Raw genomic sequence first — 26,591 nt, 5'->3', positions numbered from 1 at the left:
TTGAAGCTTTTAAACTCAAATATGCACAAAGTGGAGGAGTTCTTCATCTATGTGTTACTGTTGAGGATTTTTGTGAGATTGTAGAGCAGGTATTTTTAGTAAACTCATTCTCTTGTTCTTTCTAATATTGTTTTAGAAAAGTAACTGATTTGAGTAATGTTTCTTTATCAGGGTCAACCTAGATCTACTCCTTTTATTGAGAGTGTTACTGCTGTTACTCAGGTAACTTTCTACTTTAGAATTTTAAATTATTTATTGCTTACAAAACCTTATAAAGTTCTTTGAAAACACTTGTAAAACGTTTTAAATACTTTACAAATCCTTTCAGGATCAAACAAGCTCAAATCTGTTAGTTGGGAATGTTATTGATGTTTATACTCATACTCGGGTAATTTACAATGGTATAAATGTTTTTATTGCCTTTTCAACCCGTTTTAAAAACCTTTGAAAACAGTTGTAAACCTTATTAAAAACTGTAAACCTTATTAAATCCTCTGAAATCACTTGTAAAATCTTTTTAAAAAACCATTGATTTGTACTTTCAGGGTCAACCAATACCAAATCCATATGTCGAGAGTGATCCTCCTGCTGCTTCTTCAAGTCAATATACTGGCACTTCTGATGATTTTACTGCTACTCATACTCAGGTAACTTACATTTAAACACTTTAAAAACCCTTTTGAAAACGGTTGTAAACCTTATTAAATCCTTTGAAATAACTTGTAAAACCTTTTAAATAACTTGTAAAACCTTTTAAATAACCATTGATTTGTACTTTCAGGGTCAACCAATACCAAATCCATATGTCGAGGGTGTTCCTCGTTTTTATTGTTCTCCTGTTGCTTCTTCAAGTCAATATACTGGCAATTCTGATGATTTTGCTTCTACTCATACTAAGGTAACTTACATTTAAACACTTTAAAAACCCCTTTGAAAACGGTTGTAAACCTTATTAAATCCTTTGAAATAACTTGTAAAACCTTTTAAATAACTTGTAAAACCTTTTAAATAACCATTGATTTGTACTTTCAGGGTCAACCAATACCAAATCCATATGTCGAGGGTGTTCCTCGTTTTTATTGTTCTCCTATTGCTTCTTCAAGTCAATATACTGACAATTCTGATGATTTTACTTCTACTCATACTAAGGTAACTTACATTTAAACACTTTAAAAAACCTTTTGAAAACGGTTGTAAACCTTATTAAATCCTTTGAAATAACTTGTAAAACCTTTTAAATAACTTGTAAAACCTTTTAAAAAACCATTTATTTGTACTTTCAGGATCAACCAATACCAAATTCATATGTCGAGGGTGTTCCTCGTAACATGACAACCTCTGTTGGGTATCCATCTTGTTCTTCACACTCAACTGGTCTAATCGATGTTGATTCACTGTTTTGTGGAAAGTTATTCAAAGACAAAACAGAAATGAGAAGTCAGATGCGGATGTATGCAGTCAAGCACAGTTTTGAGTTTCATACTTTTAAGTCAGACAACAAGAGGTATGTTCTTAAATGTATTGATGAAAAATATAGTTGGAGGCTACTTGCAACTAAGGCTTAAGCATCAGATAGCTTTGTTGTTCGAAAGTATAGTAGTCAGCACAGCTGTGACTCTGCTTTAAGGAATGTTAATCATCGCCAAGCAACTGCAAGGACTTTGGCTGGTTTGGTTAGTAACCAGTTTGCAGGAGGAAAGCTTCCTCTCAGACCCAAACAGCTCATGGAAATTTTTAGGAATGACCATGGAGTTGGTGTCTCGTACTCAAAAGCATGGAGAGCTCAAGAACATGCATCAGAACTTGCTAGGGGTATACCTGCTGATAGTTATGAGGTTTTACCGAGTTGGTTTCACATGATAGAAAAGAAGAATCCATGTACTATCACTTACATCGAAGCTGATTCTGATAATAAGTTTAGATATGGTTTTCTGGCTTTTGGTGCATCAATTAGAGGCTTTAAGTTGATGAGAAAAGTTATTTCTATTGATGGCGCCCATTTGAAATCAAAATATAAGGGAACTTTGCTTGCTGCATCAGCTCAGGATGGTAATTTTCAGTTGTATCCTATTGCTTTTGCTGTTGTTGATTCTGAGAATGATGCATCATGGGATTGGTTTTTGCGGTGTTTAAAGACTATTATTCCTGATGAAGAGGATCTAGTTTTTGTGTCTGATCGGGCTTCTTCAATTGCAACTGCGCTATCAGTAAATTATGTACATGCTCATCATGGGATCTGCACTTTCCACTTGCAAAAGAACCTGGAAACACGATTTAGAGGTTCTGCTTCTCTTCTTCCAGTTGTTCATGATGCTTCAAGAGCTTACACTCAGTATGATTTTGATTATTTGTTCACTCAAATTTCCAATGGTGATCCGGTTCTTGGAGAATATCTTTGGCAAGCTGATATTAGGAAATGGTCACGTGCATATTCTCCTTCTAACCGGTACAACATTATGACATCTAATTGTGCCGAGTCCTTTAACTCCAGGTTAAAAGAGACTCGTGAGTATCCAATTGTCTGCCTGTTTGATACAATCAGGTCTATTTTGACTAGGTGGTTTAATGAACGACGTGAGGAGAGCTGTCGACATCCATATGATGTTACTACAAAAGTTGGGAATAAGATGAATGAATCTTATAATAATACTACCTGCTGGCTTGAAGTTAGTCAAGTAAATGAAAATATCTTCGAGGTTAAAGCAGCTTTAAAGACATATATGGTGAATTTGGACACAAGGAAATGCACATGTTGTATGTTTGATATTGACAAATTCCCTTGTGCACATGGAATTGCTGCTGCAAAACATGTCAATCTCAATGAAAACATGTTTGTTGATGATTATCATTCCACTGAAAGGTTATAACTCTCTTCTTTAATAAGGTCTTTAAAAGGTTGCTAAAGTAACGGATCCGACAGGGTTTTTACAATGTTTTAAGAGGTTTTAAAAGGTTTTATAAGTTATTTAAAAGGTTTATAAACAGTTTAAAAAAGGTTTTACAAGGTTTTTCAAAGGTTTATCAAAGTTATATTAGTCTTATCTTCCTCTTTTTTATTTTACAGATGGCGTTTAGCATATTCAGAGAGCATTCACCCAGTAGGTGATATGGAGTATTGGGAGATTCTAGAGAGTGTTAGTTCTTCTATTCGGCCACCTTCTACTCGTATACCTAGTGGCAGGCGAAAGAAAAAGAGAATAGCTAGTTCATGGGAGTATGGAAAGGCTAAGACAAATTCAAAACAATACAAATGCAGTAGGTGCGGTCAGTGTGGACACAACAAATCTAGTTGTGTTGCAGCTATCTAACTCTCTCTCTCTCTTTAATTCAACTTGAATTTGTTCTTTTTAATAAAATACTTTCAGTCTGTGGTGTTGTAAACTCCATTTTCTCAAAACAACTTGTAATGCCTTTTAAAATAGCAAGTCGTACTGTTTTAAAATTATTTACAAACAACTTGTAAAATCTTTTAAAACATGTTAAAAACCATACATACTCTTGTAAAACTCTACACCGATTAAAAACCATATATATACCTTTTAAAACAACTTGTAAAACCTTTTAAAACATGTTAAAACCCTTTTAAAACATGTTAAAAACCATATATACTCTTGTAAAACCCTACAACGATTAAAAACCATATATATATATATACTCTTGTAAAAATCAAGTCGCCACACTCTCTCTCTTCCCCTTCCCCTTCCCCTTCCCCTTCCTCTTACTCTTCTTCATCTCTCTCTCTCTTCTCTCTCACTACAAAAACCCTAAATTTCTTATGATTTCACCATCTTCAGTCTCCTTCACTGCTTCGTAATCAAACACCAAGCAAAACGCTCCAACGATTTTAGATGATTTGAAGAGATAGAGAAGATTTCAAATTTTGATTTCGAATCGCTTAAGTTTTTTTTGTGGAAGATGATTGAAGGGGTAATATGCGAAGAGTCACTTGGAAACAGCGAAGGGGTAAGTTTTGAAGGGGTAAGATTTTAATGGATAAGATTTCGAAGGGTTAATTTATTGAAGGGGTATTAAGCGAAGTGTCGCTTTGGTTCGGTTTTAATTAAGCGTTGAATGGGTACTTTTTGTAAACCAAAGCGACGCTTCGCCTATTATATATACTTTTTGTCTCACGATAACTCCTCAATCATCTCTCAGACTCAAAAAATCAAACCTTTGTCTCCTAAATCATTCTCGAAAACTCTATTTACATTCTTCCTCTAATCCGTCTGAAATGGCCCGTCGTCCTGCTTCAAGCCTTATAAAGACTGATCTAAGATGTCTGAACATGGATCTTTCGCCAAACATCACAGCAGGTAAACACATGCATCTTCAGAGTAGATTTGTTTTACTGTTAAGGATAAAAGAGATTGAGTGTTTGCCTTTTTTTTAGTAACTGTTGATGACGACATTTTCCGTTGTGAGGCTACTCTAATCGGACCGGTGAATACTCCTTATGAAGGGAGAGTGTTTAAACTTAAGGTTACTTTTCCACCTGATTACCCAAAAAGTCCCCCCAAGGTATCTATTTTTGATTATACTCCTTTTTATTTTAGCAAGCATGATTATTAGGACTCCTTTTTTGCAGCAACTCAATAGTTTTTTAATTAAAATTTCTTGATAATGCAGGTTATTTTCATCACAAGAATTTGCCACCCAAATGTATCAGATATTGGAGGCATTTACCTAAAAGTGTTGAGGCCCGACTCTTGGTCTCCCATGTCCATTGTTAAGCTTTTCAAGGAATTAGTGGAGAAGTTGATTGAACTAGAGGTCAATGATGAGGGACAGACCATTGAATATCTTGCCAACCTCTACAAATCTGATAGGAGAAGGTTTGAAGCTATGGCTAGAGAGATGACTAATAAATATGCTGGGAGAGGAAACTGAAATAGTTCATATCTATTTTTAAGAACTATTGAATAATTTATCTTGTTTTGTTCTTTTTTAATAAAACATTTCAGTCTCTGCTCTTGTAAATTCTATTTTAATAAATATTTTATTCAGAGTTTACTGTTTTAATATTAGAAACAACTTGTAAAGCTTTTAAAAAAGCAAACCAAATTGATATATATCATTATAAACCATTTGTAAAACCTTTTAAAATTTCTAAAAACAAGATATAATCGTAAAGGTTTAAAGGGTTTAAAAGGTTATAAAACCATCTAAAAAGGTTTTAAAAGGTTTTTAACACTTTTAAAGCTCTCTTAAAACCTTTTAAAACCTTTTAAAGCATAAAATAATTTTAACCCGTTTTAGAAGATTTAACCTTTTAAAAGATTTAAAAGATTTAAAAGGTTTTTAAAACCTTTAAAACCTATAAACAGTTTAACACCATTTATAGCATTAACACCATTTAAAAGGTTTTACAAGCAATAAGAAATAACTTAACATTAAAACAACTATTTTTTTTAAATATACTTGCAAACTAAACATTGAAATACTATTCTATTCAATATTCTTCTTGATGTGATCACGTTTATATAACAGCAATAATTTTTAAATGGTTTTTAAAAGATGTTAAAAAAGTTTTCAAAAACTTCTAAAACCTCTTTTAAAAGGTTATACAAGGTTTAAAACTCGTTTTAAAAGGTTTTAAACCCTCAAAAAGGTTTTTCACCTTTTAAAGCATAACCTTTTAAACCCTTAAAACTTAAAAGAATATTAACCCGTTTTAGAAGATTTAACCTTTTAAAAGGTTTTAAAACCCTTTTAAAAGGTTTTAAAAACAGTTTTTTAAGCAATAACCTCGTATATTAGGCAAGTTTGAACAAACTACTCATGTTTAATTAAACTGTTTATAGGATTAAAACCATTTAAAAAGTTTTACAAGCGAAAAAAATAACATAACATTAAAAAGACAATTTTTAAAAATCTACTTGCAAACTAAACATTGAAATACTATGCCATTATTCTTCTTGATGCGACCAGCAAGATGCCAAATTCCTTAACCTACGTATTTGTCCTTGTACTCCTGCAAAAGAAAACAAAAATATAAGTTAATATTAAATAACTGTAAAATGTGCATAAAATCTAACAAAAGTCGAGGTTCACTGACCTTTAATTTTGTAAACATTCTGGTACCAAGGTATCTCATTTGTGGAGTAACATCTTTAGGAATTTTGTCAGGATGAAGAAGTAATATTGCCTTCCTTGTTACTTTTTTTACATCTTCTTTAGTAATCAAATCCATGGCATAGACTTTTTCCCACTTATTCCCTTGCCAAAGATACTACAATGTAGAACATCCAAATTTAATTAATGTTTAACACCTATGATAACAAGTATATGATTTTTTCAAACTTACGTTATCAATTGACGAAAGCATAGTTCTGATGTCCTTGGTCTTCGTCCAAGAAGTTATTACTTCCTCGATTTGTTTTATTTCTTTGTAACTTAAATTGTTCTCCTGCGTAGTAGGTGTTTGTACTAATACAAACAAAAGAAACAAAATATTATATGTCATTTTTCAACAGGGAAAATCATTTATAATAAAGACTTCAACAACTTACAACTGCCCATTTCCTGGCTGGTGTGATATTGTTGTTGGCTTGGGTCTTCTTGTTGAGTGGGAGCTTCTTGTTGGCTTTGGTCTTCTTGTTGAGTGGGAGCTTCTTCTTGGCTTGGCCCTTCATCAGTATCTGAAATATTAATACACTCTTCGTCATCCGATATAATAGTGTACGCTTCTTCTTGGCTTGAGTATACATTATCAGCACTGTTAGGCTTCTCATCCTGCATAAATAATGATATTTTTTTTTAACCATATGTAAATTATTTTCAAATATGTTTTTACAAGGTATTTAAAATTTGTCGATCATATTCAAGTAACACATACCTTATCATTATTCATATCCTCTTCTTGTGGATCATTTTCATTAGTATCCTGGGTTTTTTCTTCAGGAATAACACTTGGGTCCCCTCTCAAGTCAGTTTGTTTCTCATGTTGATTATCTTCTTTAGATACCTAGAAATGTTGTAAATTTTGTTTAATACATTTAAAACACTAGCAAAACCTTTGAAAACGTTTATATGATTTTGTTAAAAGCTCTTTAAAATACTTTTTAAAATGATTTTAAAAGGAATTAAGTTTTTATTTCACTTACAAATTCACTTTGAGAAGCTGGTACTTCCTCTTCTTCAAAATCGGGGGCAGAGGCTCGTACTTCCTCTTCTTGAAATGAAGTGGCAGAGGCTTGTACTTCCTCTTCTTGGAAAGCAGTTGCAGAGGCTGGTACTTCCTCTTCTTGGAAAGCAGTTGCAGAGGCTGGTACTTCCTCTTCTTGGAAAGCAGTTGCAGAAGCTGGTACTTCCTCTTCTTCAAATGCAGTTGTAGAGGCTGGTACTTCCTCTTCTTGAAATGCAGTTGCCGAGGCTGGTACTTCTTCTTCTTGAAATGCCCTTGATTCCCACTGTGGTGTTGAAGCAGCAGTAGTGATCCCCACATGATTCTCCAGTCTCACTAATCTTTTGTGAGTAAGTTGACATGTTTTTAAAATCATGTCAATTTTCTCACTAAAAGATATTCTTTTTTTTTTGTTAGTTTGATTCAAGAATGGCCCTGCAGCTTCTCTCACACGCTTTTTTTGATTTTTTTCTCCTTTTTCATCTTGAATAAATCCTTGAATCCATTCCTCCTTAGTCATCCTATAGCCTTGGATTACAAGTTTAACAACTTCGTCGAAATCCTTGTCTTCATCATTCGGTGGCATAACCAAATGGCTATATTCATCGGGATCACCGACAATTGTTTTCACTTCAAACTGCAAAGATAAATTGATTCATATTATATCTCAAAAATCTTATACAGATATTTAAAACCTTTTAAAACTCTTTTATAACTCTAGAAATCCTTTGTAAATCCGTTGTAAAGTCTTGTAACCAGTTTAAAACACATTGTAAATCTAAATTACATTACTAACATTTTTTTAAAAAGGTTTTACAATGTGTTTTAAAACTGTTGGAAAACAAAAAAAAAAAATAGTTCTAGAGAAGTAATGGTACCTTGCAAGACTCGAAAACAAATTTTATTTCATTGAATCTTGGGGAAGATGTCTTTTGCCATTGCAAGATCAGTGGGAGATGTTGATTTTGGCTTGAAATGCTTTCCCTAACACCAAAATGTTCCCCTAGCTGTCGAACTGAAGATAACAACCAGATTTGGATTGCAAATGGAAAGCCAGCCATTCCATACTGTTTCTTTGCCAACGTTCCCACAGTCATTTGTTTCACATCTCTCACTAATGATTCGTAAGCAATTTCACCCCAAGGATACTTACAGAAATTCTCAAAACTACTGGCTCTCAGCAAATTCTTTAAGGGAATTTGAACTACTGGATTTTGAGCTATCAATATCCCCTCCACTAGTATCAAAGCACCTAATCTAATTCTTTCTTCAGATTTCATGTCTTTCCCTTTAACTTTCAAAGTATCAAGAAGACGTTTGCAGGTCGTTTTATCATTCATCCACAAATCTTTTTTCGATGTAACAGTACCTGATGGAACAGTGCCTACGGGAAGGCCTGTTGTAATGACGAATTCCCTTAGCGAAAATCGCATAGGTTGATCATCAAATGCAAACCAGAGCTCGTTTTTCGCAGACAAAATCCTCCTCTGTAGTAAGTGGTGGACCAGTTGACTCGAGAACTTGATATTTTTCCGATTAACAAATTCTATAATTGGACCCAAGAAAGACTTCTCTAACTGCTGGAACTCTTTTATTTTTAATGCATTCTTTACACTCGCCAAAACAGCTTGCTCTGAAGAATATTTAGTAACTCTTTCTAATGTATCTCCCTCTGTGCCTGGCGTGATTAATCTTTTTGGAAAGCACAGTTTCTTCGCGGAATCTTCAAAATTACTCATATCGCAAAACCTGTCAACATTGTTTTACAGAGAACATATTCAAGGCATGCACCCAATATCCCTTATAAATCCTATTTTAAAACCAATTTAAAACTTTTTAAAGACATTGATAAATTTCCAACCTTCGTATTCCGAGTTCACCAAAACATCATAAAATTTCATATTGAAATAGAAATTGAAGTCAAAATTAAATTCCAAACCAAACTTACAAAAGGGAGAAGAAGAGACGACGAATTCGAATAGAGGACTGAGAGGAAAAACGAGGAAGAAGAAGAGTCTGTAATTCGACAAAGAGAAATTGCAATTTGAAGTCCTCGCGTACCCAATCAGCCGACTTCTACTTTCAATCCGACGATTTCGTGACTGCAATCCGACGAAATCGAGAACCCAATTTAAGCAAATACAGATTTGAGTGAATTTCGCGCATTCAACCTCCCAGACGCAAAACTGTACTTTTTGAAAGAGAAACCCTAGTTTTTAGGGACAATTGATACAGGGGGGGGGAGTGGAGGTTATATTTTACTATTTGGGCCTAGGCCTAGGTCTTTCACCCTTATTATACAAAAACATTGTAAAATCATTTAAAATATAGTATTAAAACCATTTAAAAGTTTTTACAAGCGTTTTAAAAGGTTAAAAGGGGTTTTTTTTAGGTATTTCAATGATTTTAAAGGATTTACAAGTGTTTTAAAACGTATTTTAAAAGGATTAAAAGGGATTTTTTTGGGTATTTCAATGATTTTAAAGGATTTACAAGTGTTTTAAAACGTATTTTAAAAGGATTAAAAGGGATTTTTTTGGGTATTTCAATAAATTTTATAGGATTTACAAGAGTTTTTAAAAAGTTTTTAAAAGGATTCGGAAATGATAAACAACGTTTTAAACTTCATTGTAAATACTTAATCTTAAACGAAGTATATATATAAAAGGAGTAACTTAACATATTTTTAGAATAGTGTCACAGTAAAAAAAAACTAAAATATTGTTCTTGATGCAATAATCTAAAGCACCATTCCTGCGATCACGTTCATATACCAGCAAGATGCAAACTTCCATTATCCTAGTCATTTTGTAATTCTGCAAATATAATATAATTGATGTTAGAACCATTTAAAATACATTGCAATACAAAAGTTGTTAACCCATCTAAAACCAGTTTAAATAACCATGTAAAAACCTACACTGACCTGCAAAGATATCAACCGCCATTTTCTTCCGTAAATCACCAATTGACTCATTTTTAAGATTGCCATGTGTTGTTATGCTCATAGCCAAACATTCGATTGTCTTCAGCATGAAGACACCACTATCTTCAATCTTATCAACCTATCAAGAAAAAACAAAGTGAAGAGTCCAAAGTATTTACAGAGACCATATCAAAAAACTAGAAAACAAGCTCAACAATATTTACCTGAGGTATGCAATTTATAATACTGATTCTGAACGGAAATTTCTCTGTATCATTTTTCATCCCAAACTTCTTCTGGGCAATATAAGGCATTGCAACAGCATATGCACCCACCTGTTTGTCTTTAATTTTGTTGGTGTAGAAATGCTTGCCCAAGTCGTAGATAATCATCTCCTTCTTCTCCAAATTGATCATCAATGGCATCCAAAGCCTTTCCTTAACCAACATTGGCGCCAGTATTTTGTTTGTAGGTGCTTCCTTGAAGACTTGACTGAATCCTTCTTCAGGGAACTCATATTCATCTTTGTTGTCAACGAATATTGAGTAATATTCATCAATCTCTCTCAAAAAAGAAGTTTCAGCCAACGTCAATGATTTGCTTTTATAGAAGTGCGGATGACTTTCTTCTCTTCTGCTTAACAACTTCACAACTGTATCAACATGCTAAACAACAACAAAAAACAGATTAGAACAAGTCTTGTTGTCAAATAACTCATATAAATAAGTTCAGACCCGGTCATACATCATCTTGTAAACCAATTTAAACACATTGTAAATCTTTGAAAACGCTTAAAAGACATATTTTAATTCCTTTTAAAACCTTTTAAACCTCTTGTAAACACTTTTAAAAACCCTTTTAAAACTCTTTAATACCTTTTTAAAACCTTTTTAAAACCCCATGAAACGTTAACAACACATTTGTAAAACCTTAAGCTTTGTTATCATACCATTGTTGTTAACGACTTCCCTGGCGTCTCTAGTGTTGTGAACCACTTGGCATCAACTTTTTTACCCAAAATTGTTAGTTGCCTACATCCAAAAATAAACAGAATAATCAAGAATACTTACAAAACCATGAATACATCTGTTAAAAGACTAATTGAACTTTTACTTTTGTTGCTAGAAACTAAAACTTACTTTGCTTTCCTTGAATTCTTCCAGTCACTAAATACATCTAACCGGGTCTTATCAACTTTGGAAAAAGGATAAAGTATTGGGTCCTTCTTCTTCTCGGCCGTGTAAGGCGACTGAGTGTGAATAGAAGGAATTGTATTTCGTTCACTTTTTCTTTGCACACCACCAACATCATCAGATTTAATCTTCTTTTTCTGTGGCTTTACAAAACAAAAAATTTTCGCACTTTATATCGATACACTGGAAAACATTTTAAATATCTCATAGAAATAAATAATTAAGTTAGATACATACCCCTTCTCTAGCTTGAATATCAGCATCTGGGTTGTCACTTGGTTTACGCTTCTTCCTCTGTAGTGCCTCAAGAAAATCACAATTTTTTGTAAAACATTTAATAAAATGTAAAACATTTATACAACTAGTTACTAACCTCTTTTCTGTTCATAACATCATCATCACCATCATTGCTTTGCTTACACTTTCTCTGCAGTTCATCATTTCTTGGTTTACTTGATGAAATCTTTTAAAATACTCATAACAACTATATAAAAAATTAATGATTTACCTGTTTTCTCTCTCTCAAAACTCTCTTCTTACTGCTTGCTCCCTTCTCTTTATCAATGCTTTTATCTTTTCCACTATCCTCATCTTCTTCAGAAAGAAGATCAAATTTTGGTGTAGAAGGGCGTGGAGAAGGAGATTTATCCTTCAAAGATGATAACAATTGTGGTTTACAACAGGCTTTTAAAAGGATATTTGAGAACTTATAAAAATACTAGATATATGTACCTTTGGTGTTTCTTCAAAGTAATTACCATCATCACCACCAGTTTTTTGAGTGTTTTCATCATCTGCAGCGTAGCTCCCATCTTGTGATGGACGGACAGAATCTGCAGACTGGCTTTCTACGAAATCTTCTCTAGCAATATCTCCATCAACATTTTGTTTGCCAGCCTGCAACAAAAAAAAAAGAACATATAACAACATCATTTTTAAGGTTTTACATTCTGTTTCAAAAGGTTTAAGTCACTATGGTTGCCCTTTAATCAGTGTTATGCTGTAAATCCGTTAAAAACACTTTTTAAACAGAAAAACTTTTAAAATAGATACTGACCTCTTCATTTATAACCTCTTTATTTCTATTCTGTCCATCTTCATCTTCGTGAGACTGCAAAGGGAAAAGAAAAAAAAGGAACTCAGTTTAAAGAGTTTAGTGTCGAATATATGCGAAAAGGTGCGATCTTGTAATCTTACTCCTTTATCCTTATCTTTCCCTGATGTGGTTTTGACAGCTTCTTCAATGGCTTCTAGTCTTTTGTTGAAGTCATCTAACATAAAGAGGATTATGTCAAGTTTTTCTGAATCTGACAAATTTTTCTCCATTTTCTCTTGTTTCTCATAGTCTGGCAATTTTTCCCCCATTTTGTCACCCAACTCTCCCAAAGCACAGTAAATATCAACTAATCTTGTAGACCAATCTTCTTTCTTCAACCTATAGCCTTTCATAACCAAGCCAATAACTTCTTCAAAATCATTGTCATCTTTATCAACCAAATGCTTATATTCTTCTGGATCTCCAATTATTGTTTTGACTTTAACCTACAAAAATAATCAAAATCCATCAAAACAAAACTCATCAAATATAGATAACCAATGAATAATCAAAACTACACTTTTAATAGAATTCAAAACTTACACAAGTTGCTGTCTTAATAGCTTCAACAACATCATCAAACCTTGCAAAACGACTTGATTGCCAGTTGAGAATCAGTGGATAGAATGTTCTGGAAAAATTACATCTTCTCGCAAATTTATCACCAAAAATTGGAACAGCACTCAAGGCCCATATATATAATGCCATGGGAAATCCCTTGACACTATACTGACCTTTGAACCAAGTATTTTTATCGAATTTCTGAATGCATGTGGCGAGAATGTTATACGCTTCCTTGCCCCATGGTTGGGCTGTATACATCTCGAAATCTGATGCATGCTTCAGCCTAGACAGAGGTATCTTCTCTGTTGAATTTGGTGTCATCAAAATACCTTCTGTTAATACCACTGCAGCGAGGCATTCCTTTTCCTTGTCATCCAAAGGTTCTTCACCCTCTTCTGGTACATTAAATAGTCGATATTGAAGTTGAGTTAAAGTGTAATCTCCTCTCACCGCCCAAGAATATGGTTCACTAATTGGATCTTTTCCGTTATTCCTTGGTTCTCTATGAATAGTTTCGCATTGAATCCCTATGTTTAATAAAACAATGATGTTAGTTTGTTCAAACTTTTGCCTAATATAAACTGTTCTAAAACCCTTTTAAATCCCTTTTAAAACTCTTTTAAAACTCTTAAAAGGTTTTAAAAGAGTTTTAAAAGGGTTTAAAAACTTCTAAAACAGGAAAAACCCTTTTACAATAGTTTTAAAAGGTTTTAAAAGAGTTTTAAAAGGGTTTTAAAACCCTTTTAAAACCTTTTAAGAGTTTTAAAAGAGTTTTAAAAGAGTTTTAAAAGGGTTTTAAAACTTTTAAAACGGGAAAAACCCTTTACAATAGAGTTTTAAAAGGGTTTTAAAAGAGTTTAAAAGAGTTTTAAAAGGTTTTTAAAAGGGTTTTAAAAGGTTTTTAAAACCATTGCAAACACTTTATCATTACCTGTTGTAAGGAAGAACTCTCTCATGGAAAACCGAAGAGGTTGCATGTCGACTGTAAACCATAAGTTTCTCCCTCTTGTCTTCAGCCTTCTCAGCATCAAGTAGTGGAATATTTTCCCAGAAAATCCAATGTCTCTGGCATAAAGATTGATGATGTGCCCAAGGAAGGAAGATTGAAGCTTCGTGAAAGATGCTTTTCCTAATGTATGTTTAACTTTGGCAACTAGGCTTAAGTCCGAATGTTGACATATGTTTGCTCCAACAATTGGTTCTAAACCCATACCATATGTTGGTTCTGGTAGTGCAAGGGGTTCAAAATCAGTTGATGCCATCTGTTAAAGAAACACACTTAATTAGACTTTTCAACGGATTTACAAGAGTTTTAAAAGGGTTTTTAAAAATCAACATCACACGTTATCGATCTGAAGTCATCTTATCAACACACTTTATCGACATAATTCAACTACGACCGATCTAAAAATTGATATCAAATGGTTTAACAGGGACTTTCAAAAAGTGTTTTACAAGAGATAACAAAAAATCCAAATTTACAAGACTTTACTAATTTCAAATCCATATCAAACACAATTATCGATCTGAATGCATCAGATCTGAATCTGGATCGATATCAAAGAAACTGAAGAGGGTTTTAAAAACTGTTTTAAAAGAACATAAATCCAAATTTAAAAGAGTTTACATATTCCAAATCGATATCAAAGAAATCTAAAAGCCCTAAATTTAAAAAAGCGATAGTCCAAATTGATAAACCCAGAAAGAAAAAAAGAAAGAATGAACCTGCCTGCGATAGAACCAGAATCAATGTCGGGAATTACGTATACGAGAGACGAAAGCGCAGAATCGCCGCGAAGAAGGATCGAGAATAGCCGCGAAGAAGAATCGTGAATCGCCGCGCAGAATCGCCGATGAACGAAGGAGAGAGAATCGTCGGTTGAGGAAGGAGAGAAGCACGGCGAAGTGGAGAGAAAATTAGGTTTTCTTCATTAAGGGTAAAAAAGTCTTTTTTACCAAAAAAGGGGTACCCTTAAAAATGGACCCTTCCCAAGGGCATTTTTAAAAAGTGGAAGGGAAAAAGGGGCATTTTTGCTTTTCCCCCAATTTTGTTGGAGTGTTATTCTATATTTTTAATGTGCTTTTTAATGTTACATTTTTTGTACCTCTAAATTTAAAGCTTTTTTCATTGAATTTAAATTATTAACCACTTATTAAATAGAAATAAACATGTATAATTTTATACTTTTTTAAATTTGTATGAAATGTGTCAAAATAAATTTTTGTGAAATATAAGAAGTAACTTTTTTATATGATAAATCTGTTGGCTTGGCTCTAACGTATGTATGCATTTTATATCATTTGATTTAGGATACATAATTAAACTCGTCTAGAAAGAGTAAGTACATACAAAATTTTAAAATTGTAAGCTGGTATGCTTTGTATAGATTCCTTAACTATGGTTTCACTATTTCTATTTTTTTCCTTCTTTTGAGATTTAGATATTTTTGTTTTCTAAGTTTTTTTTGTTAAGATTTTAGGAATTGGGTGAGAAGTGTGTATTGAATTTGGTCCACAATATGATTAAAGATATCCACTAAAACTTTTTATAGGATAAATCTTTTGGCTCTAATGTATGCATTTCATATTATTTATTTATGATATGTAATTAAACTCGTCCGGAAAAACTAGGCACATACAAAATTTTAAAATTCTAAGCTGGTACCTATAGTTTTTAGGAAAAAAAGCCAAAAATACTTTATTTATATTTTATTTTGATGTTTAATATTTGATCTTTTTAGATTAGAAGAAAAATACATTTGTCAAAAAAAAAATACTTTGACTTAAAGTAATTTGATATTTAAATGATTGCTAAATTCAAATCCGCTCTTAAACGTCTCTTAACGTGCGTCACATATCACTTAACAGCTGTTAAAATATAACCACGCGTGGTTGTATCCATATATATAATATACTGGGACACAATATACTGAATAAATTGATGTGGTCTGGTGGTAATTTGTGTTTTGTTAACTTTAAGGACGCCGGTTCGATGTCACCCTCCTACACCTTTGGACTTTTTGTTTTTATATCTAATTAAAGGCAAAATCGTAATTAAATAATCGCAACCCTAACCTCCATTAGAAGTGGCCGACTAAAACCGAAGCGTTTAAATCCATCCATTACAAGTTTAACTGGTTTTCTCGAGATTTTCTTGCCCTTATCGAAGGTAATATTGACAACGGAAAATATGAGCAATTCACAATTTTTTCCTATTTCTTTCACCTAGTTTATAATATTTTTACAGTTTACTTCACCTATCTATACTACCTAAACGATGGTAAAAAATAACGGGTTAATATAATACTTTACTATACCCGGTTCTCTATGTTGTTCAATAAAAGATGAAGGTGACGGCACAGGTTCCTGGCGACGGCTCAGACCAAGCAGACGAAGACATGGAAGGTCTCCCCCCTTTGAAACGACATCGAAAGTCAGTTCATCATCTATGGCAAGACTGTACTCTTTGATTACGATTTCAAATGTGGGAACATCCATTTACTTCTTGCACAACTTTATCCAAAGGTTTGTCTATATATAATTGCAAAGTAATATTGATAACGCAAAACATGAGCAAATCACAAAATTTATCTATTTCTTTTACCTATGGCAATCATACCCCTCCAAGTGTGAACCTATTTATATTTTCATTATATTTTTAAATACTTCACGTAACAAGCTTACGATCCACTCATTTCCATTCAAATCTAATATTCTAATCTTCTTGTGTGATGTGGCTATTCCGTATTAGCATATTAACACTAAAATCATACTACACATAAGATCAACTCAAAACTCTCAAAACAAATAAGATAAATCGTAAAGTCAAGCAGCTAGTTAGCCAAAAAAATTAATTGTACACATAATACGTGTTAGAGAAGAAATAATGGTATTTTCAACCAAAGGTAGTAAACACACTTAGAAAATATATCTTTGTTAGATTATAAATTTACAAATTATAACACGTTGGGTTTTTTTTCTTTTTGGATTAAATACTTGTGGGCATATGTTTAATAGAGATAATTATTGTTAATTAATAACGTTTTATAGGATAAATCTGTTGGCTCTAATGTATGCATTTCATATTATTTAATTTAGGATACATAACTAAACTCGTCTAGAAAAAACTAGAGACATACAAAATTTTAAAATTCTAAGCTGGTACCTATAGTTTTTAAGAAAAAAACTAAAAAAACACTTCATTTATTTTTTATTTGGATGTTTAATACTTGGTTTTTTAGATTAGAAGAAAAATACTTCATGTAATTATCTTTGACTTAAAGTTAATTGATAGTTAAATGATTGCTAAATTCAAATCCGCTCTCAATCGTCCCTTAACGTACGTCATAGATCATTTAACAGCCGTTAAAATATAACCATGCGTGTTTGTATCGATATATATATAATACTCGGAAACAGTGTATTGAATAAGTTAACGTGGTCCAGTGGTAATTTGTATTCTATGAACCTTAACGACGCAGGTTCGATGTCACCCTCCAACACCTTCAAAAAAATAAAGAGAATATACTTTTTTTTTAAACTGAGGTTTCTGATAGAACTCGAACCACCTTAATATCCCATTTCAGAAAAGCTCCATCCAATCCTATGATGGGTCTACAAGTTTCTTTCCATGATTCTTTTTGGGATTTAAAACAAATGTATAAACGATAAAACCTTTGTTTGCTTCCAATGACTGGCCCAGGAATTGTCTTTATCTCGAATTCGGACCCTATGTTCTGCTGCAACACCTCTACTTGATAATCCCATATCTGTGCAAACTGAGATTCTTGACTTGTCTTTCTTGTCTTCATAACTTTGGTCTTCGCCTTTGCACACTGGTCTGGTGTCACTTCCAATTTATATTCTCTCTGAATCTCAGCAGCCATCTCGTATTTGGTGATCTTTGGATTCTTTCTCAGCTTTTCCTCAAACAAAAACTCAATAGAAGACGCCTTCAACATCTTCGAATAGCCTGACCTCACACATATATGCTCATTGACAACTACTCTTATCTACATCTTATGCTTCCTTTTCTCATATGAACAATAAACTCTCCATGGACATGGACGACCATCATCATCAACATAACAACTTTTTGCACCAACCATAAGAGCTTCAGATCTATATAGTTTGATGTCATACCTTGTCTTCAATGAGTACATCAACACAGCAAGCTTAAATTCTTCAGGAGAGTTGAAAGTTTTCTCCACTACTAGCAAAGATTTTGGATCCTCAACATCTCCATCACCCATCCCTTCATTGTCGTTGTCTTCTTCATCTTCGTCATCCGATGACAAAGGATCTGGAATCTTGTCATCATCCCATACATCATCACTGTTGTCAGAATCTGAACCAGCTCCTTCTCCCCTAACAGCCTCGGGGAAGTCTTCCCTGATGTCTACATTAGCAACTTCTTCAACTTCGAAACCACCGTGCACTTCTTCCTCTCCACCGCCTACTCTATCATCAACACCATATACCATACAATCATCATCACTGTCATGTTCCACTTCCACCTCCATATCAGACTCTACTTCAGGTTCGACAATTTTTTTTTTCCTTTCCGTCGTCGTTTAGCTCGACCTTTACCTCCGGTAACAGACTCTGATACACCTTCAGAAGGTTCACCTTGAACTTTGTCTCTAACCTCAGACTCTGAGATGCTATGCGGTGGAGCTCCATCTCCGATAACACTATTTGTTTCGATTTGCGGTGGAGCTGCATCTACATCGTTGATGTCCTGATGGAGCTTCTCTGATTCGTCTCGTGACTGTGATTCGTCTCTGTGATTCGTCTCGTGATAGAGCTTCGATTACATCTCCGACAAACAAAATCACCCCCTTGTTTCTCACTTTTGGCATCGAATAATTAGGGTTTCAAAGATTTGAGGATTTTGGGAAATTAGGGATTGCAATACGATTTGGGAATTTTTATCTTCTGTTCAGAGTCGTGGATAAAAACGACGTCGTTTTTATCCTTCACGGATTTGTTAACGACAACCAAACAGAGAAACTAACGGGGTTAATTTCTCCGTCACCCGAAATTACGACATCGGGTTTTTGGCCTGGTCAATGATGTTTCATGTTTTAATAGAGAGTCAACTGCAAGTCTGCAACTATATGTTTTAAATGGCCGCAGGCAAAGTTGATGGTTTAAATGGTGTTTTGTGTAAGTTTATAGTTAAAACAACATTTTTTCCAATTATATAATCTTAAATGCTAAATAGAAGAAACAAAAAAACAAATACAATTTTTTTTAAACAGTACTCCTACTTCGGTGGCTATGGTTCGGTTTTTTGGTTTTGTTTGAACCGGTATGGAACTGAAGTTGGCCGGTTATCGATTCAGATAACGTAACCTTCGGAGTCGCAAAGAGAGTCTCATTTGTCTAACAAAGAATAAATAAAAATAAAAGAAACCCAATCTCCTCCTTCCGTTATCCAAATCCTCTCTCCCTCTGTTCAAGAACCAAAAAATGACGACAATGGCGACGCAAGGTGCTTGGCTACGAATGACCTCATCAGCGAAGTCCGTCGCCAAGTCAACCGTAACTTCAAAGGAACTCGGATTCCTCACCTCCCAGCTCAGCGGCGTCAGAATCTCTCACTCTCCTAGTGACGTCATCAATCGCATCTCCGTTCCTTCGTTTCCAGGGATTCAGCCAATCGTCGCTCGTAATTCCCCCATTTCCCCTCTTTCTTAGGGTTTATTCTGATTCATTCGCCTTCCTAATTTATCGAATTTCGAATTTTTGGTTAGCTAGCTCTAGTGTTGAGTTGAATCGCCTAGGAATTTTAAGTCTTTGCTAGAGATATGTTCAAGCTACGTTGCTCTATTTGTTTTGATGCTATGTCAATTTGGTTCTTTTCGCTCAATTCCAATTCTTTGCAGCCTTATGTTTCTCGTATTGTAACAAAAGCTGTGTCTTTATAACCATCTTTGTTGAACCTTTGATTGCAGTTTCCATAGTCATCTGTAACATTTTGAGTTTTTTGTTTTGTGTTTTCTTGAAACTGTTTGTTGTGTTTCTATATGTTGTCAGGTAGGATATGCCCATTTACTGGGAAGAAAGCAAACAGAGCAAACAAAGTTTCTTTCTCTAACCACAAGACCAAGAAGTTGCAATTCGTCAACTTACAGTACAAGAGAGTTTGGTGGGAAGCTGGTAAACGTTTTGTTAAACTTCGTTTATCAACTAAGGCCTTGAAGACCATTGAGAAGAACGGACTCGATGCTGTTGCCAAGAAAGCCGGCATTGATCTTCGCAAGAAATAAGATGATGATAACGATGTTTGATGATGATCGCAAAGTTTATTATATACATTTCTTTGCTTCTCCTTTTGCACTCTTTACATTTACTTTCTAGATTTGGTAAGTATCATCATATGTAATCTCTGAGTTGTATCCGAAAACTGTTTTTTTTTTGGTGTGTTTCTTTCTCGAGCTGTCAAGAAAAGACTTACAATGAGAAACGAAAAACAAACTCTTACATTACATGCAGGTGGTCTGGTCTGGTCCAAAAAATACATTACATGTTTTCGTTTTATGTTTCTCAGACAATATCGTTACAAGTATCAACTGAATTCTCTGGTTTTCCTTTCGATGATTTCTTCATCGATGCTTCTCCTCCTGCTGATCCTTTTAGTTTCCTTGGACGCGATGTAGCCTTCCGTGGAGGTGCTGAACCATCAGGAATAGGATGCTGACTAGATGCTTCCGTGTCCGGAACCGGGACACCACGCCTTCTACGAACTGAAGGTTCTTGATCATTCGACGAGTCCATTGACCCGTGTTTGCTTCGGTGATGTCTTGAATGCTTCGATGATTCATCTGATGATGCAGCATTCCCGCTGCTTTTTCTAGGCGGAGACCCGTTTGGATTTGGACTAGCTCCTCCTCCGGATTTCCGTCTTGTTTTGTGTTTCGGTTTCTCGTTGGTGCTCGAAGGCAGTAACTCTTTTAGCCCGACTCCTCCTTGGTTCATCCCTGTTGAGTTAAACGTCAATGCCTAGAACTGGTCAAGGCTTATTACTTTTTAGGTGAAACATTCAGAACTTTAGAGGAAAAATATTAACCTTGCGGTTTGTATTTGTTGGAATTTCCCCTGGAAACGACTTGACCTTTCTCATGTTCTTGAGGTTTGAAGTCATTCATCTGTGGGTTTCCCCAAAAAGGCAATGATGATGATGATATGTAACAAAATTAATACGTGTAAATGTACGAATGTATATGATCGTACCCAGCTTGGCGTATTGGTGGCTGGACCGTCGGAGCCAATGTGGGCAACATGCTTTACATCGGTCGGAAACCCGATCTGCATCTCCTGCTCTTTCTCTTCGTCTACAATAGAATGAGTCTCTCCATGTATTAAAACTTGTGACTCAAGAAACGACAAAGATCTTATCATGTTTATGGAAAAAAGAAAAAATCGATGAGAGACTCACCAAAAATCTGAGTAATATAACGAAGGCCCTTAAGAAGACCCTTCATTGTCGTCGCCATTGATCTATAAAGGGTTGGTTCCGGTTAGTGGCGTATCCACACGCCGGAGACAACCTTTTTTTGTTCAAGATTTGACGATCCTTACCGTAAACCTTGAACGCATGAGATTTTCTCTTGACGAGAAAAAAGGTTGAATATTTTCGAAGAGAGAGAGAGAGGGAGGGAGAGAGAGAGAGAAAGGTCAAGAGATCTCCAAGAAAGTTATTGGTTTGAGACCAACCAAAGAGAAGAAGAGGGAGAGCACTAAGTTTTGTCTTCCTTTTTTTTTTTTTTACCAGAGAACAAAATTTTTAAAAAAGAAAGAAACATTTTCATAGTTGTAATTAACAGATAATATTATATTTAGAATGTTGATGGTAATGGAGGCAACGTAGAGCTATAATCAAACCCTCCATGGGAAACAACTTGTCAACAGGATTCCGGGTCGAAAGGAAGGAGACCATGACCACACCAAATCATCCTATTATACTAATTAATTAACACATTGTATAATGCTATCTTGGATACGTATACCACTATATTTGTTTTGACTATTTTAGAGAAATTGCACTAGATTGCAGATACTAGAAAAATGTGATAACTTAGATGATTATATTGAGAGGTTTTGCGATCGTAAGCAAAATGGTTTGCGAGAAGATTTTTGATTGATTCGTATGTTATAAACTTATAATAAGCGAACATTCAGATAGAAACCGACACATTATTCTGTTTCTTTGGAGGGTCTAAAAGTTCTAGAATCCGAAGGAGAAAAAGTTAAAACGGACAAAGATTCCGGCAAAGAAGATTTGAAACCGGCGATTACCATGATGATGACTTAAGAAGCTTTCATGTCATCCATACCGACGGTAGCCTGCGAAAGATGATGAACAAGATCAAAAGAATCAAAGACTGTGATGAAACGGAAGAAACTGTAAGGATTTCAAGTTTTTTTAAGTCTTTGCTTACTAGAAACTTATGATTGTCGTGAAGAAACGGACCAAACTCAGCGCAAAACCTTTCCATGTCAGCGTAGATGTCACCAGAACCAGATATGACATCCATGAACTTCTTCCTGTCTGGAGCTAGCTTTAAAGCCATCTGAAAAATAAACAAGTTCAAATTGAGATTGGTTTTCAGAAAATGCTGATCAAACAGAGAAAGCACGAGTAAGTACATACAGAGAAGGTAGAGCTGGCTAGCCATCCGTGCCATTTCTTGAGTGTTTTTTGGTATGAGTCACCACATGCTTGTGGCATTGACCAATCTTTATGAGCTACCAAGTTGCGGAACAGCTCCACTAAGAAATCCATTGCTCTGAAAGATTCACTCATAAGTGATATGCATGGTTTTGAGAAGCTGCTCTCTTCAAAATAAAGGTATGTAAATGCTGTCATCGCTTACCTGGTTAACCAGAGAAGACCGTTGGTACAGCTGGACGATGCCTTTGCTGTCTTAGACTCAATTTCGACTTGAACAAAGGTGTACAAGTACTTGAACTTATCGGGATCAGACAAGTAGTTCTTCTCCAATCTCTACACAAGAGACAGACCAATGAATTTTATATTGCAAGACAATAATCCAATGCACAGAGGTCATATCTCCGTTATCAGAGGTACACATTACTATTGTAAGCAGAATGAGAATAGGGCCAGGCAATGCACTCTTATCAGTAGTTAGTACTGTGAATGCTAAATGGATTTGTGCCCTTAGGTTTATCAAAATCTTGGAAACTAGAAGAGAATTTTACCGAGATGTTGCCTCCAATGTCAGATTTCACAAGAGTCATAGCAGCTCCAAACTTATCTGAAAAAACAGATACCAACACACAATGTGTATGTATTTTCATAAATAAAAAAGAAAAATCCCAAATAGAAAGAACAGAGAAAGTTTCTGGCTTTTGTTTTAACCTATAACAGGCAAGATGGTCTTGCAGAGCTCTAGAAATGGCTTAGTAAGCATCTCGCCTTGTTCAGACTTTACATGCTTCATTCCTTCCAAACAAGGCGTGAACACAGTCCCTTCCATTTTGACTTAACTGAACATAGAGAGAACAAACACAAGAAACAAATTTACTCAATGAACAATGTGGATGATCTTAACATTGAAGATGATCAACATTGTACAACAAACACCGAAGAAAAAAAAATTCACAAAAAACAAAGTTCAATGGAAGATCTGAGCAACCACATAAACAACACTGACAAACACATCAACTCAATCATAAAGGTTATGAATTGATTTAATCATATATGCAAAATCACATGTAAAAAATTAGACCAACATCATAAAATTGGAAAGTTTTCAAAATCTGATCGAGACAGAGAGATCTAATTTTCAAACCGGATCCATCGATCATCATAACAGCGTTGTAAGAAGACGCAACAAAACAAGAAGATTACTCGAGATCTATGGATTCAATAGACGAAGACGAATCTGAGGTCGATCTCAAACGAAGAAGGAGCAAAAAAATCGTACCTTTGCGTCAGAATTGAAAATAAAAATGGGATCAGATTCGATTCTCTGCTACTGGAGATTGCTCTCTCTCTTCGTTCTCTGGAGTTAGAAAAATTCTCTCTTTTTCTGTTTTAGACATTTAATTATATTTTGTTATACATCCAAACTTTACGAAATTTTCTGATTTTAGCCCCTAACATTTATTATTTGTCAGTTACATCCATCTCACTTATGGTGCAAATTACATTCGTAAAAAAAAATTGTTGATTAAAACTCCAATTGACCCATTAATGTTAATCCGATGACAATGACCTCAAGACAATTCCGAAGAAGTTTAAGATACTCCAACAAATTACCACTCCAAGGCCTTCACCTTGATCATCAACTGGAAAAATTTGTCAATATTACCGCAAGTTTTGAATTTTTTTTGTCCCTTCTCTTAATTTAAAAAAAACAAAACAAAACAAAATCTTACTTTTCCTACCTCAATCACAAGTCTCTCCAACATGCATGGAACTAAGAGTTGCAAAAAAAATTTCCTTTTCACCCACACAAATTTTTTGAAATTAATCTTTTTTTAAAAATTACCTTGAAACAACGTTGATCTTCGTATCTTCGATTTCGATGGTTAAACTTCTCATTATCTCGATAAAGCAACTTTCTTGAACATACTCCTTTGGTATTGGTATGATACGAAAATGCATGAAACTTTCATATTTGTTTAAAAACCAGCGGTGGCAATTATTCTGAATGTTGCTCATGAGAAACTCTCATAATAACACATGTCTTCTTCTAAGTGGTTAAGTTTTATTATAATAAATCAAATCCACACAAAATTAATCTCTTAATTAAATAGTTTATATGTTTTTTTTCATTTATAATTCAAAAAATAAAATTAACTATCTAACAAGTTCCATTATGCATAATTTTATATTATATATTAATATTATTTTAAAGTAGTATTAGTTTATTTAATAAAATATTATATTATGAGACTAATTCTGATTTTTGAAATAAAATATATTTATGTTGTGAAACTAATTTTGCAATTTTTTAAAAATTTATAAATATATATTTGAATTTATTATTGATAGTATGATATATGGTATAAAAATATAACTAATTAATAAAATAAATATATTTAATAAGTAATTCAATATGTTTGAAATACATTAGTAGAAAATTTTATACTTTATGTTAAAATAGAAAAAAATAACAAAATAAATATTCAAATAAAAATATTAGATTACATTAAAATAATAATATTATATTGATGAGAAGGAGTTCTCAAATTTTTCTACACTAAAAATATTAATAATATATTGATGAGAAACTAACACCAATGCACATGGTCTCACAATTATACTATGTACATACAGCTGCTGAGATCAAGTTATACTTCAATAGTTTTGCCAGAAAATATGAAGTAACAATGGTTCCTAACATAACTGTCATTTAGCTAAGCGCGTGTGCATTAGGCGAATATTGTCTGTTGCCAAGCTATATAAAACAAGAGGAATTTGCGAGATGTAAGTTGTTAATTCGCAAGATTAATTTACTACGCCAATGAAAATAATATAAATGGATGGTTAAGGCGTTTTTATATTGCAAATATAATTACCGGAATCCTCCGGGAAAGTTGAACCATACATGTGGTTCTGCATATGGTTGGGTTGATGCCGAGAGTCGTGATAAAATAATGTCAGACTTCAAGAGTGTCATGGGGGATTATCGATCGAGTTTGAGTGCCGTTGGTAACATATTTCAATGGCTCGATCAAAGTTTCAGCGTGTTAGTTCGTCATATTTAGATCATTAATCTGTCAGTTGACTTTTATATATTTTGCAAAATTGTGAAAACCTTGATTAGAAGCAATTTACACGAGAGCTGGATAGCACAAAAGAGTTTAATTAACAAACCTGAGTGAATAAAACGTATGAAGCAACTAAAGTACCATTGATCGACTTTATAGCATGCATACAATACTCTTGATTGTTCGTAAATTTCTCTACAACCCAAGTATATTTTTCCTAGTGCAACCCAACCCAACCCAAGTATATCCACAACACAAGAACATGGAAGATTAAAAAAAAAGTCCATATGGATTTCGTTGACGACAAATCCACATTGTATTATTTGGATTGGGACATGACCTTTACCTTCTCCTCACGCAACCGGCATTGTTTGAAGTCTCCCACTGTCCCTCTTTGGACCCCACATTTAATGTCCAAAACTAACCCATTGGTATATTCTACAATCTACGTACATACAAAAACTTCATATTTATCAATTATACATGCACTTAAATACGATTCGGTTCAGCACTTCAACTACGTTAACCGGAAAAGGGGGTGGAGTAACATGACCCCATGCCCCTCCCATAAAATCATATAAGTCCACCGGATTTACAATTGTCTTGTACGTAAATTAACACTTAACTGTCTAAATAACCCGAGTTTAAAACTCTCTATTGACCCTATGTTATAAATCCAAAATATTCATGATCTTACTGTTTACATCCCTTTTCTTAAGCCTATGATATTTAAATAGTTTATAGTTTATAAATTTTATGTTGAACAAAGCAAATATAGTTTCTTCTACATTCGCCACTATTTGTTATAGTCGTGGTTTCGTACACTTTTATTTCATATGTTCCCCACTAATCACGCTTTCTTACGTACCACTTGCTCTAGATTTCTCATTGGTGGCCATTGAATTTTAACTAGAGGCAATTTAGTCATTTGTGAATGTGAGA

At 34.0% G+C, this 26,591-nt stretch overlaps 4 protein-coding genes and 1 pseudogene across 5 annotated transcripts; 3 read left to right on the top strand and 2 right to left on the bottom strand.

Annotated features, from left to right (window-relative positions):
• The first annotated feature begins 1,680 nt into the window (after positions 1 to 1,680).
• Positions 1,681 to 3,445, top strand: LOC147943402 (uncharacterized). The gene is made up of 2 exons (XM_087512798.1): positions 1,681 to 2,860; positions 3,065 to 3,445. Exons 1-2 carry the CDS (start codon positions 1,725 to 1,727, stop codon positions 3,306 to 3,308), a joined length of 1,380 nt encoding a protein of 459 aa, XP_087368924.1. The 5' UTR covers positions 1,681 to 1,724; the 3' UTR covers positions 3,309 to 3,445.
• Positions 3,446 to 4,231: 786 nt separating this feature from the next.
• On the top strand, positions 4,232 to 4,887 carry LOC147943401 (ubiquitin-conjugating enzyme E2 4 pseudogene; annotated as a pseudogene).
• Positions 4,888 to 19,276: 14,389 nt separating this feature from the next.
• LOC104786221 (large ribosomal subunit protein bL28c) lies at positions 19,277 to 20,395 on the top strand. The gene is made up of 2 exons (XM_010511581.3): positions 19,277 to 19,575; positions 19,944 to 20,395. Exons 1-2 carry the CDS (start codon positions 19,377 to 19,379, stop codon positions 20,174 to 20,176), a joined length of 432 nt encoding a protein of 143 aa, XP_010509883.1. The 5' UTR covers positions 19,277 to 19,376; the 3' UTR covers positions 20,177 to 20,395.
• Positions 20,301 to 21,798, bottom strand: LOC104786222 (CRIB domain-containing protein RIC1-like). The gene is made up of 4 exons (XM_010511582.2): positions 21,346 to 21,798; positions 21,141 to 21,241; positions 20,977 to 21,055; positions 20,301 to 20,887 (listed from the first exon to the last, which is right to left on the bottom strand). Exons 1-4 carry the CDS (start codon positions 21,401 to 21,403, stop codon positions 20,454 to 20,456), a joined length of 672 nt encoding a protein of 223 aa, XP_010509884.1. The 5' UTR covers positions 21,404 to 21,798; the 3' UTR covers positions 20,301 to 20,453.
• A 230-nt stretch (positions 21,799 to 22,028) lies between these two features.
• On the bottom strand, positions 22,029 to 24,551 carry LOC104786220 (glycolipid transfer protein 1). 2 transcript variants are annotated; one of them, XM_010511579.3, is made up of 8 exons: positions 24,425 to 24,551; positions 23,858 to 23,962; positions 23,290 to 23,417; positions 23,130 to 23,185; positions 22,784 to 22,914; positions 22,561 to 22,696; positions 22,349 to 22,480; positions 22,029 to 22,253 (listed from the first exon to the last, which is right to left on the bottom strand). In XM_010511579.3, the coding sequence occupies exons 3-8, from the start codon at positions 23,405 to 23,407 to the stop codon at positions 22,218 to 22,220; spliced, it is 609 nt and encodes a 202-aa protein (XP_010509881.1). In that variant the 5' UTR covers positions 23,408 to 23,417; positions 23,858 to 23,962; positions 24,425 to 24,551; the 3' UTR covers positions 22,029 to 22,217. The 2 variants fall into 2 exon arrangements, with proteins under 2 accessions (XP_010509881.1, XP_087369502.1); XM_087513376.1 differs by having other exon boundaries at positions 22,029 to 22,480.
• Between the last annotated feature and the right edge of the window lie 2,040 nt (positions 24,552 to 26,591).

Source organism: Camelina sativa, chromosome 5 (genome assembly GCF_030686135.1).
Source record: "Camelina sativa cultivar CO46 ecotype springtype chromosome 5, ASM3068613v1".
Lineage (NCBI taxonomy): Eukaryota > Viridiplantae > Streptophyta > Magnoliopsida > Brassicales > Brassicaceae > Camelina > Camelina sativa.
Note: the sequence above shows the minus strand (reverse complement) of the source record. Positions and strands in the feature narration are given on the sequence as shown.

Coding starts and splice junctions, on each gene's coding strand:
- LOC147943402 (XM_087512798.1), top strand. CDS start 1,725: ATGGAAATTTTTAGGAATGACCATGGAGTTGGTGTCTCGTACTCAAAA. Junction 2,861..3,064: donor GATTATCATTCCACTGAAAG/GTTATAACTCTC, acceptor TTTATTTTACAG/ATGGCGTTTAGCATATTCAG.
- LOC104786221 (XM_010511581.3), top strand. CDS start 19,377: ATGACGACAATGGCGACGCAAGGTGCTTGGCTACGAATGACCTCATCA. Junction 19,576..19,943: donor GATTCAGCCAATCGTCGCTC/GTAATTCCCCCA, acceptor ATATGTTGTCAG/GTAGGATATGCCCATTTACT.
- LOC104786222 (XM_010511582.2), bottom strand. CDS start 21,403: ATGGCGACGACAATGAAGGGTCTTCTTAAGGGCCTTCGTTATATTACT. Junction 21,056..21,140: donor CCACCAATACGCCAAGCTGG/GTACGATCATAT, acceptor GGAAACCCACAG/ATGAATGACTTCAAACCTCA. Junction 20,888..20,976: donor CAACAAATACAAACCGCAAG/GTTAATATTTTT, acceptor TTAACTCAACAG/GGATGAACCAAGGAGGAGTC.
- LOC104786220 (XM_087513376.1), bottom strand. CDS start 23,407: ATGGAAGGGACTGTGTTCACGCCTTGTTTGGAAGGAATGAAGCATGTA. Junction 22,697..22,783: donor GGTCTTCTCTGGTTAACCAG/GTAAGCGATGAC, acceptor TGAATCTTTCAG/AGCAATGGATTTCTTAGTGG. Junction 22,481..22,560: donor TAGCCAGCTCTACCTTCTCT/GTATGTACTTAC, acceptor TTTATTTTTCAG/ATGGCTTTAAAGCTAGCTCC.